The 12668-nt window shown below is 46.0% G+C and overlaps 1 protein-coding gene across 6 annotated transcripts in view; it reads right to left on the bottom strand.

Annotated features, from left to right (window-relative positions):
* Positions 1-1175: 1175 nt before the first annotated feature.
* The window catches only part of COLGALT2 (collagen beta(1-O)galactosyltransferase 2), a 121945-nt gene continuing 110452 nt past the window's right edge, over positions 1176-12668 (bottom strand). For 5 of the 6 annotated variants that reach the window (XM_063725314.1, XM_054553847.2, XM_054553812.2 and 2 more), the window contains 2 exon segments: positions 11612-11818; positions 6842-10062 (listed from right to left, as the gene is read on the bottom strand). In XM_063725314.1, the coding sequence (XP_063581384.1) occupies positions 9786-10062; positions 11612-11818 (484 nt within the window). In that variant the 3' untranslated portion in view covers positions 6842-9785. 6 annotated transcript variants of the gene reach the window in all.

Below are 12668 nucleotides of genomic sequence, written 5' to 3'. Positions count from 1 at the left end.
CATGCTAGTCTTGAGCTCCTGATCTCAGATGATCTGCCCACCTCAGCCTCCCAAAGTGCTGGGATTACAGGCATGAACCACCACACCCGGCATGGGGACACTTAATAATCCAACTTAGAGTGAGGGTCCAAGTTAGCATTTTGTCGCCTGAGAGCCTTTCCCCGCATTTTGTGATGGATGCCACCTGCATAATTCTTGAAACCGCCCATGGTGCCCTGGAAGCCCGGGAGACCTCCATGGAGGGAGGAAAGTCATTCCCAAAAGAATTACACTTGAAATCCTTTTAAACTGAACCACGCAGTTTCCCCAAAGGCATTAGGTCTGAGGCCAGCTTCACTGAACAGATGCACAGTATTGTCATTTATCATACGTTAAAAAGTTCCCAGAATTATTTTCCAGTAGATTTCTAAATGGATCCAAATTATCAAATGTTCTGTGCCCTTGTGGAATTTTTAGAGGAAGCCAAGTAGATATTTTAATAATAGGAAATTGATAATATGGGGTAGGGCAGAAAAAAAGGGAATTTTGTCTTTGGTACTTGTTTTTTCAAGATCATTCTAAAAGCCTGTTTCCCTTGTTTTGCCTTTTTCTAGAAACTGGGCCTGGGGACATTTTGCCTGAAGGAATAATGTCTTAAACTTGTCTTCTTTGGAGCATTTGTAAATTCTCCTTGCAGCACAGGATCATTAGGAGGCGTGCAATATTGCTTTATGTGTCCTGATTTCAGGGGGACTGAGAAGGTTCCTGACTCAAACCTCTTTTTTCTTCAGATGCCTACATTTCCACTAGGCAAAGTTATTTCCATTGCATTTTGCATTGCTTTTCCCCCTAGACTCTCTCTTAAAATTAAATACCTTTGGAAGGGATGTGTTAGGCTAGGCTAGGCTGGACCGAAGTAACAAACCAAGAAATTTCAACAGCTTAAGACCGAGGTTTATTTTTTCTTTCATGGGACAGTGTAATGCAAGTCAGGAAACTCCTTAGTAGCTTTTCTCTTAACAGCAGCTCACAGATCCAGGCAGCTTCTATCTTGCAACTTCACCATCTCAGTGTTTCCCTTCCAGTCACAGTGATGATACAGAGAGTAAAGAGAACTCACAAACTGTTCCCAGCTGCCTTAGACCAAAGCGACACCTGTCACTTCTGTTCACAGCCCATCGACCAGTCCCTGGCCCCGATGTGAGTACAGGGGAGGTGGGAAATGCAGGAGAAACCTGGAGGAGTTGATGAACACGACCACCTCTGCCACAGAGGGGTAATGCCTTCTACGGTGCACTGGTTTGTTCACCGTTGGCAGTCATCAGAAAGTGTTTGGAAGAGATGGCAGTGAGGACTTGAGAGGAGGCTGCACAGAACAGAGGAAGAGTTGAAGAAAGAGAGATGCTGAAAGGAGAAAATACTAGAAAGAACAATTTAATTTTGTCTAGAATTAGCCTTGATCTTATTTTTTAATTTAATTTTATTTTTTGAGACAGGGTCTCACTCTGTCACCCAGGCTAGAGTGGCGCAACCTCAGCTCACTGCAGACTCCGCTTCCTGGGCTCAAGCGATTCTCCAACCTCAGCCTCATGAGTAGCTGGGACTACATACGCAAGCCACCAATGCCTTGCTAATTTTTTCTCTTTTTGTATTTTTCGTACAGATAGGGTCTTGCCATGATGCCCAGGCTGGTCTCGAACTCCTGAGCTCAAAGCGATCTGCCTGCCTTGGCCTCCCAAAGTGCTGGGATTACAGGCATGAGCCACCGCACCCAGCTGATCTAATTTATTTTTAATTTTTAACAGACAGTCACTCACCAACAATTTATTTTCTTCTGATGTGGTTCCTACTTTGATGACACTAGGAGCTACTTTATAGATGTAGTTATAAGTCAGGTTAAAAAAAGAAACCTAGGAAATGTAAAGTATTTACACAAAACCCAACAGATCAAATAGGAGCCAGGCAAATTTAATTATTTTAGACTCACAATTTGGCAACCATTATTGGGTGTGGTTTCTCAACATCTCTACCCAGAAACATTTGTGGAAGCAAGTTTCTTATTTAAAATTTCAAGGAATCTAATGTATGTAATGTTTTCTTAAGAGTTTGAAAGCACCTTACAAATCATGTAGTCAGTGGCCTCGTATTATAGATATGGGGCTGAGACACAGAACAGTTAAGTTGCCCAAGTTTTAGGGACAGAGCTCTGGATCATCCAACTCCACTCTGAGCATATCACACTGGGCCAGGCACTGAATGGAGGAGGCTCTCCTGACAGACACTTCCACAGCCTCATGGAGCTGGAGAGAATCCCTGGGATCTGTGGGCTCCATCCCCAGCCTTCCAGTCACATGAATTCCCACAAACTATCTTGGTCAGCTGGGCACCTGGTTGGTTCTTTGAAGTGTCTGAGGAACATTCTACTGAGGGTCAGAGCACTGCCACCTACTATCCTGAGCATCATTTCCATCCCACAGATGAGGAAATGGCCATAAAGATGATTATTGTGAGTTAGCACCCCAGCTGGATTGGAATCCATTTCTGATCTGTAGTCTCGGATGTTCCCCGGGGGTGGCTGCAGCGGGAGAAACTCCTAGGAAAGGCACCAACTGACAGGAGTTAACAAAGGAGGAGCGGATGGGACTGGGGCTTGAGTGGCATTCAGAAGAGCCAGTTTTAAGACCTCCTGGATCAGCCTCCCTGTAAGCCAGCTATCAGTAGCCAAGTGCTTTAACACAGGCTTCTCAGAAGAAATCATTTTATTCCTACCATGATTTCATAGCAAAGCATCATTATGTGCTACAGTTCCAGTTTCTTACACAAGAACGAAAAAGGTTACCAGTACAGCAAGTTAAAAAAAAAAAAAAGAAGACTGAATGATTTAAGCTGTTTCTGAATTGTTCCTGCCATAAAAAAAAAAAAAATCAAGGCACCAGTTTTGAAATGGGAGAAGCATTCTAAATGAGACTGTTAGCTTGCCCCTTGACATCGATTTCTGATCCTCGTTTATTCAGTATCTAACATCCAAGTCTGCAGCAATATGTTATCTGAGAGTTTGCAGTATGACCAGCTGAATAATCAGTATATGAGGTTTCATAGGGGAGACAGACATGGGTTAGAAGTGCCAGCTTTATGTATCAGGCTGTGTGTGTGTGTGTGTATGGTGAGACAGAGTGCAAGAACGAGAGATTAGAACATTAAATGTTACTGAGAAAACAAGAAATGAGACAGATTATCCCCCAGCAGCTTGGAAGTGGGTGCAGTTTGGTGAGATCTGACCGCTTTGGTCTGACTCCCAGGCCACTTACTACCTTAGGCAAGTTGCTTCCCTTAGCTCTTTGTCTTATCTGAAAGATAGGGATTCTTGAGGTTCATGCTGTGTTAAACTACACAGCACACGTAGGGAAAGTGCGGTTCACTTTGGTGCATGATACAAGAGTTAGCTGCTGTTATTGCTGAGAAGCTTCTGGCCTAAGGGAAGTCATGTCTTCAAAGAAGCCCTCCGACCTCCTCCCCGGATGAGCCAAATGGTCCAGACGTGAAACTCTTAGAGGTGGGGCTTCCATGTGTGGAACAGCACCCTGCGAAAAGCTAAGCCTGCTGCTGCTCTGGGGAGAGACTGACTCATGGAGTTGGAGGGCGTCCAGGGCTCCTGCAGCTTGTTCCACGGCTGGGGTCTAAAAAAGGCTCACAGAGACGGGGATGTGGGCCCAGTGCAGCCTCCCTGGCCGGCCTGCAGGCTTTGCAGTGTGCACTCACGCTGGACGGACTGTGACAGGAGAGGCTGGCTGATGTCAAGCAGCCCTGGGCCGGAGTGTCCCTCTCGGGGCCTGAGAGATCGGCCACCACACAGAGCTGGCAGAAATTCCCATGAGTCCCCACCTTCTTGGGTGGATTTTTCTCGCCAGAAACTCTGCTCCCTGCTCCTGGGTACTCCCTCCTGTGTCTGTCCACAGTCCCTGTGTCTTTCCTACAGGAAGAGGTTCTCGGCTCTGGTTCCAGAGGCCCTGTCCAGGGACAATGGAGATGCTTGATTGTGAGTTATTGCTCTTCCCCAAGCATTGGGGGCACTGGACATTTCACTTGTTCCTTTGCAAGCAGTTCAACTCAACACCAACTCAATCTCTCCCATAGTTGCAGACTTAAAAGGATAAAACTCTAAGGACAAGGCTGTTACCACTTCCATTTGAAGCGTCCCTCCTACCACACTATTTTCCCCATTGGTTCCCTCTCCTCTTTCTTGGCCTGTGCACTGGCATCACTGTCTCCAGCAATGGGCTTGCATTAGTCTCTTCTCCCCGCTCCTTGCACTTCTCTCCCAGACTCTGCTCTGAGCAGCAGGACTTTGCTCCATGTGTGGTGCTCTGGAAGCTGCCTCTTTCCTCTCCCCTCAGATTCTCAACAGGCTTGCACCACTCTGTCCCTTGCACTCAACTCTGCTCATGGTTTCCTCCCCTGAGCTAGGCCTGAGTAACAATATCATCCCCTTCAAGTCTTCACAATTTATGCTACCAATTTTTAAAAGCAGTTAAAGCCCTTCAGGCCACACCATCAAAATGCCTGGACAACTCAACTCCTGTCTGGGGGTCTGTTCCAAACTTCTCATTTCCTTTTGGGAGAGGAAACTGTCGCTGATTAATTTCCAAGCATCTAAGAACAGAGAGAGAGAGAGCTGCCCACTCCACTTTGAAAATCAAATTCCCCCACCAGGAAGAGCCCAGACATCCACCCAGCCACCCCTGGAATGGGAAACCCCCAGCAAAGCCTTGCCAGGTCCATGGGGGCAGAGCTAGTGCTCTGTGGGCCCTAGGATTGCTCAGACATGGTAAGTTTACTAAAGCACTCGTTCCAGAGAAGCCAGGCTGGAGAACTACAGGGAGGGGCATAAAAAGAAACTCCATAAATTCAAAATAAAGACAAGGCAATCCTCAGAGACGATTCTTCATTCTTTCCACTCTTTTTGAGGGCAGATGGGAGGATGGATGGCTTTGGGTTGGAAGCAACACAGCTGGTGTCACAGGGGCTACTGAACAAAGATCAGCTCACATATTAGCACATCCATGGGTAGAAGCAAAATACTAGGGCATTTCGGTAATTCACAGAGCAGAAAGGAAGTCATTCTTTTGCCCAACAACAAAGTTTAATGGAGCCATTCCACCACTTATCTTGGAACCCCAGTGTCTGACAATTCTTCCTGAAAGCTCACCTAAACTCCTCTTGCTCTGTCCCTGGGATAAGAGGGAGCACCATTTTTCACGTAATCTTTTGTAATATAATGTACTAAAATCTACCATCATTACTTCTCTCTTCTCCAAGCAGGCACAAAAGGACATTGTCCAGACTTTGGTTCTTGTCTCAGCTGCCCTACACTGACTTAGGGTCGCGGGCTCACAGGGAAGCCCCTCGTACGCCCCTCCTCTCCTGCTGGCCCTCCTCCCTCAGCTGCATTTAATTTAGGGACAGCAGGTTCCCCTGAAATAATAAACATCACCACAAAACATCATGTGGGCGTGATAATTATTTCCAAAGCTGTCTGCTCTTAGTTTTCAGAACGTGTCACCCCTTACATGCTATTTTCTTCTCATATAGCCAGCCTCATTTTAACTTTACTTTGTCATTATTTAACTCCTTAGTGAATTAACTTCTGTCAGGGAGATCACTTCTGGATCATTTCTTTCCTCTGTTTAGCTGGCGAGAATGTCTCAAAAGCACATTATAGAAAGCCTCCTGGGAAGATGCATCTTTATTTTATAGTTACTAGCAGGAGGGATTTGCTCCAATCATAAGGGAAAAACCATAAGATTTCCAAATTTGTAGCTGAGTGGGAACATTTCTTGTTTTGAACATCAACATTTTACTGGAAGCCTCTGTATTATCTGTCAAGATGGTAACCAAACTTAGAATTCTCCCAGAAACGCTGGGCTCTGTGCTTATGATGAGACAGCCCTGAGAGGGAGGCAGCCAACTTGCCTTGCCAGCATGATTGTGTCTCAGTCTTGTTTGTTATCAACCCCAACGCATGCCTAACTCTTCTGCCCTACCGAGTTCCCATGAATCCCACTTAAGCCCTTTCATAGTCCTGCCAGGCAATGCCTGGACAGCATCTCCACCCACTGTGCCCAACCCTCCTCCCTCTTCTGAACTCCAATTCATCCTCCAAAACCCAACCCAAATGTCACCTTCCCAGCAGAGCTGCCCTGACAGTCCTCCTCCGCCCATTTTGTTCATCTCTGAAATAAAGCCATCCTGTTTGGCAGCCACCTGCTTTATGTTGCTCCTCCATTGGACTGTGGGCCCCACACAGCAGTAGAGACCTTACCTACTCCTCTGAGCGTCTCAGTGCCCAGCACAAAGCCTGTGGCAAGGCAGTGTTCACAGCTTGGTGTTTGAGATTTGGGGTAAGCTTGATCTAAAAATTCAAGCAGACACTGAGATCAACAAGGATTTTCTTTTTGTTGCTGTTGTTATTTTTCCACAGGAAAAAGCTCTTTGGCCTTGGACTGGTATCACAGTATCTCAGTATCTTTTGATGAATGGATAGACTGACCTGTAGCACAAAATGCAAGATGGACACCTCCACTCCCTCCCACTGGGGGCTCGCTTCCATCTTTCTGTACCTTGGAATCCTTTTCAGCTTATATAACAGTACCCATCAGTTTAAGACAACTCTCACTGCACAGGAAGGGCAGCAACCACCCTCCCCTCATTTGCCATGGGGATCACATAGCAGTGATGGTTCCCCCTGACCCCGACATCCTTGGTCAAGGGCAGACCTGGGAATCTCTGCAGCGCTGGCCGTTGATCAGTGCCTGCGGAAGCAATTGACAATCATATCTTTGAGCTAAGTTTTTTTTTTTTTTTAATTTTTCACAAAGAGCTCCAGAAGGTAAATAGTTTATCACTTCCCCACTCTGAAATAGCACGCAAGACAGATGATGCAGGGGGCCGGGTGTCCGCTCTTTCTTGTTCTCCAGAGCTCCTGCAGCAGGCCTGAGTGAACCGCAAGCGGGGACCATGCAGTGTGTCCCCTGCAAAGTGCAAGTGTTCAGTCCACACACAGCAGCACCAGCACTGCTGATGTCACGGTTGTCTGTCCAGAAGATCCCACGTTAGATCCCAAAAGAAATCCAGACAGGGTTTAGCCTCCAGAGGCAGAGAGCGGGTGCCAGGGCCAGATGCAAAGGCCTCTATACTGACGGCCTCACATGACACTGCAAAGGTCAAACGTCTTGGCTTAGGACTGTAAGGGAGAGATACGACAAATAATGAGGTCAAGGAACCTCTGGATTGCTGAAGAGATGACTTTAAAAAAAAAAAGTCGCATCTGCAGCTCACAATGTTCACCAGAAAAGAACACTGCTTGGGATTCTAGACCTGAGCAGGGAGAAACAAACTGGGCTAAAGGAGACAGAACTTTCTTCACAGTAGAACAGTCCTAGTCTAACATGCTAGAATTTAAGTCCAATGTCTTTTAAGAATGAGAGTTCTTAAATCTGTCAGACCGGCTGACGGGAACAGGAAAAAAAAACCAAAAAAAAAAACCTCTATTAAACAAAACACCACAAAAATCAACCCAAACTTCCTTCAACCCCAGCACCCCAGCCACCTCCCACCCCGTTAAAAAAAATCATTAAAGTCACGCACACATGCACACACTCAAATATGAAAACAAAAATCAGATACCCAAGGAAATCTTAGGAATCACCTAAGGAATTTTCACTCGCTCCCCAGATGCTTTCTGTTTTTCTGGGGGAGGGGGTGGAAAAGGAAGTCACACTGACAGCTAAGTCTAAGTGGCACAATTTAGAGTTGGGTGAGTTCCCTTTCCTCCAGCGGCCTAGCTTGCTGGTCAGTGTAGAAGGGTACCCACGGTGAGTCGGGAAGGAAGGCCGAGGCTGGCGTCTGGTGGAAGGCAAGCTGCCTATTGTCCTAAACTGGGGACCCGCCCCTCACCTGGGGCGGTGAGGCTGCCTGGCTGTCTTGACTACCTATTTGTTGATGGGACAGCTTGGTGATCACTTTCTCTAGACTCTGAGCCATGCTGTTCAACTTTAATGTGGGAATCAGTATCACATGGGCAGTGAACTGAAGAATTAGGTGTCTGGCTTAAAGTGTATCTTACACTCGTATACTAAGCTTGTGTATGTAGCACCACCCGCCTGTGGACTCTGCTCTGAAGGGCCCTCCCCATGAGTTAAGTGTGAAGCTCAGGGTTTGGGGTGTGCACGGCCCCCCTATATGGCTGCATGGTGCACGGACACTGATGAGGAACGGCGCTGGTATGGGATGCCTGGGAGGGTTTTTCTGGAGACAAAAATTTACAGACAAGTTTATGAGAACATAAACTTGATGGAAACCACCATGATCTATACTAGGATGACAGATTGTGGAGTGGGAAGAAATCATGTAGTCCAACTCTGCATTTTACATAAAATCAATCTGTAAAGAAAGCAGAAAGGACTCTTAGGGGTTATCTTTTGAGAAAGGGTGTCTGCCCGGGATTCTAAAAGCTTCCCTGGTTGCTGGCCTAAATCAGTTGTTTGTTTCTGACCAGGTTTCTCACCTGAGATAGAGAATCATTTGTTTCCAAATAGTTCAAATCCCCCATCCACAGGCCTCCCTACAAGAGCCTGGCTGGGAAATTCAGGAGAATCAGATTGCCGAACCAGTGTGTCCACACCCACCACTCCCCCGGGTGCGGTGGAAGTCTGCAACATCTGTTTCTCTGCCTTATCCTAAAGACAATGTCTTCGCCCATTTTGTAAAATAAATAATTCAAAATATAATGAAAAAACCCTGGCAAGGATAGTTGCTGGCCTGAAACTGTGCTCTGTCTCTTAGCAGTGACTCACAGAACTCACACCTGCGGTGGGTTCCCAGGCTAAGGGGTGGAGCGGAGAGCATGAAGCTCTGTAGCAGCATGCAAACCCAGGACAGGGCAGGATGCACAGCCAGTCCTCACCCTTTATATATTACATTTATCTTTATAAATAGAGCATCCTGACTCAAGTGGCCATAATAAAAAAGCCAAACGTTGAGTTTTTCCCTCAAATACCTACACAAACTGTCAAATCTACTAAATTATATCCACATGGCAAACTGGTCACCTCTATATGAGAGCTCCAACTGCCATGATGGTCACAGGCCAAGTCTCAGCCAGACCCAAATACCCATCCCTACTGGATAACAGGGACTAAGACTTTTTTTTAAAAAATCTACTTTTCAATAAGACTTGTGACAGAATCCTTTAAATAAAAAGCCAAATAAATATGATTTTAAGTGATTGATTCCTGTCTCCCAAACGTTGCATACACAAGTTTTCAATGTCATACAAAACGGACAAACTAGACCAATGAAGGTTGTCCAGTTGGTTTGGAGTTTTCAAGGTCACATCTGTCACATAAAATGGACCAACTAGACCAATAAGTCTAGTTGGCCTGGCTGCCTTGACTACCTATTTGCTGATGGGACAGCTTGGTGATCACTTTCTCTGGAACAAGACTCTGAGCCATGTTGTTCAACCTTAATGTGGGAATCAGTATCACATGGGGAGTGAACTGAAGAATTAGGTGTCTGGATTACAGTTTATCTTAACAGTTTCCAGAAAACGTGTCTTTCAGCCATCTTGGGAAATTTGGGTTGAATTTCCTTATTTCCTTCCATGGTCAAAAATATGTTAATTTCAATCTATCGCATTAGATCACTTTGGTTAGATGACTGTGACCACTAAAAACAAAACAGATAAATAGCCCTTTAGAAAAACCAGAGGATGTTGAACTGATGTGGGTCACACTCCTAGGGAGCCTTCATAGCTCATCCCTTGAAGGCACAGTGTCCAGGGAGGTTGGCGGTGGCAGGGCCTCTGTGTTCTTGGCATTGCTGTAGATGCGACTTTGCTTCCGGGACTTCCAGGCATGTGTCCTATCCCAGTCGGTGGCCACTGTCTCATTGTCCCAGATGGTGGAGGTCTCCGTGTCACTCAGGTACCCCGGCTGGCCTGTGTAGTGTGTAGGGTAGATGAGCAAGGGTTCTGCAGAGAAGGCTTTCAGGTCCCTGGATTCATAATACTCCTTGTACTCGGCTCTGAAAACAAGAAGGTGGCCGGACACATGAGGGGGCGGAAAGAAGACTTATGGAACAGGGACAAAGAGTGAAGGAGCCCTCCTGGTTACCTCTTAAATTGTCATGAATTCATTTCATTATTTAAATTGTGTCATTTGTGAAAAACTTTAGCCTACAAACACAAATATTTCTTTAAAAGCTTTCCAAAGACAAGCTCCCAAGCAAACAGATCAGGACCATGTATTTGGATAGACTAATTTAAAAGATGAATTTCAGGTCTGACTCCAAAAGTTAAAAAGTAAGCCCTGTTAGACCATAATGATAAATAAATATGATCACTTTACAAAAAATGCCCTGCTCTTAGATTAATAAATGAGACACTTCAGATCTGGACAGCAGTGATGGGGGCATGTGGCACGTGGAGGCTTAGAGGCACGCAGGCTTGGCTTTGTGCTCTAGCTCCCTGCTCACCACTCTGGCTCCAACAGGTGTAAAGGAGAAGGATGACTTGGCCTCCCTCCCAGGGCTCCTGTGCAGAGTACATGAGGTGACATCTGAATGTAGTAATTTCCCTTTTGTTTAGGGGATAATGGTTTGACCTCCATGTTTCTACCAGGACACAGAGATAAAGTCAGTCTCTGACATGTTATATACAAGAGGGCACACAGCTCCATTTTTACTGAGGACAAGAGACAAAATGAACTGGTGGCAGCATAGGAAATCTCAACAGCTAAAATGAAGACCATCTAGTGATGAGATCACCTAGCAACTGAGAGAAGGGGCCAAGGTTAGAACCAATGCTGCTCCATTAATGAATTTAGGAATCATTCATTAATGATTTAGGAGCTGCTGTTATGTGTAGCATTTGGACTAGGCTCTAAGGACACAGAGGCATAAGACTGTTACTGCCCCAAAGGGTTTATAGTTTATTGGGGAGATTGACAGGTAAACCATTAATTGCCACACCTTTTGATAAGCACTAGGTTAGGGTAAGCTCCTGGGCTATGGGAGCCCCAAGCATCACACTGCCCTTCTTCCATGGACATTATGCTCATGTATCAGGTCCACACTCCCTGAACCTCTTACACACCCCTGTGATTGCAGGAATCACGATATATCGTGATGATTTGTTCATGAGTCTGGGTTCCTGACCAGATTGTGAGCTCTGCAAAAATGGGTATCTCTGCTTAGCCAACAGTACACAATGACCTGAGCCAAAGGAACTGGAAATTTTGAGGTGCTTAGGAAGATGGCCTTCACCTTGAGGTGTATGAGGTTGTGGAAATAAGAAGAGCAAAGACAAGGAGGGGACCAAGCACATTACATTCAGTTCAACTACAAACTGGATATTACAAGAATCTCTGGGCAGGACACTCACCATCTCTGCCTCACCTTCCCATCTGTACAAAAGGATAAATCACCTGAATTATGCTCTCTGAATCATAATTATGAAAATATCATTCAGGAAAGCAGTACAACTTTAGAAAATATCAAGTACTACCAGAAATGGAGAGCATAATTCATGAAGAGGCTGTGCCCAAGGGAAGGCAGGCAGTTCAGGGAGACTCACACAGGATGCTTGTTGTACATGATTGGCAGAAACTCATCCACTGGCAGCATCTTCCCAAAAGGATTGGCTCCAACCAGCTTCTGTGCTCCTTCCAGAGAGATGACATAGCCCAGGGTCCAGTAGGAATAGTCGGCTTCGACCAGGTTTGCCACATTGGGCACTGCTTTCTCTGGCTCCTTTACTTGCATCCTCTTCCTACCAATATAACTGTAAGGAAATAGCAGAGGAGAAAAATTCCACCTTGACTATTATGCATGATAAGGATGGAGCACAGCTTTGGTTTACATACATACCTCTGAAATCCTGGACTGACTCTGTCATTAAATGATATATCACATCCCAAAGTGGATCCTATCACCAGTCATGACTGCTATCTGCCATCACTGGGGCCATTTTGCTGGCTCCATTTATCAACACCCCCACTATTCCTGCGTAGTGGACTGTTTTCAAGCCAGAAAGTAAGATGTAGTAAGATTAAAAGATCTTTCAGATCATTTCTCAAAGATGGGATGGGGCTTCCAGCTGTGTTTACAGAGGCTGGAAAGACACAAAAAAAGGCCAGATGGGAGAATCCTGAGGCTGCTGTCTTCAGGTCCCCAGAGTGTCAGCCTTGGATGCCTTCTGCACAGCACTCCAAGTGCTGGTGGAACACAGGACCAAATAAGCTGGGAGAAAGAGTCAGTCTGCAGTGAAGGTTCTGGGAACCCAAGAGCGGCCCTAAGGGGTTCCTTTTGGGGAGTAGGAATGACAGCTCCTGACAGGCATTCTCCTGCCTCACACTCGCCCAGCTGTGGCCAGGCTTCCTCCCAGACATGCTGCTCCAAGAAAGTCCCCCCAGGCAGCTTCCGTCCTCCGTGAACAACTTCTACAACACAGGATGCACCTTTGGCCACTCCCATCTTCCCTAGTCTACCCAAGGATCTGTGCTTCATTACTGTTGTCCGGAACCTATTGATTTGGGCTTGACTGGAGCAATTTGAGGAGTTGCCTCCTTCTTGCCTGCCAGGTAAAGCAGTACTTCCTCTATTTTGCCCTAAAACAATCTCTTTCAACATTC

Source organism: Pongo abelii, chromosome 1, assembly GCF_028885655.2.
Source record: "Pongo abelii isolate AG06213 chromosome 1, NHGRI_mPonAbe1-v2.0_pri, whole genome shotgun sequence".
Classification (NCBI taxonomy): Eukaryota; Metazoa; Chordata; class Mammalia; order Primates; family Hominidae; genus Pongo; species Pongo abelii.
The sequence above is the reverse complement of the archived record's forward strand: the minus strand, read 5'-3'. Positions and strand labels throughout refer to the sequence as shown.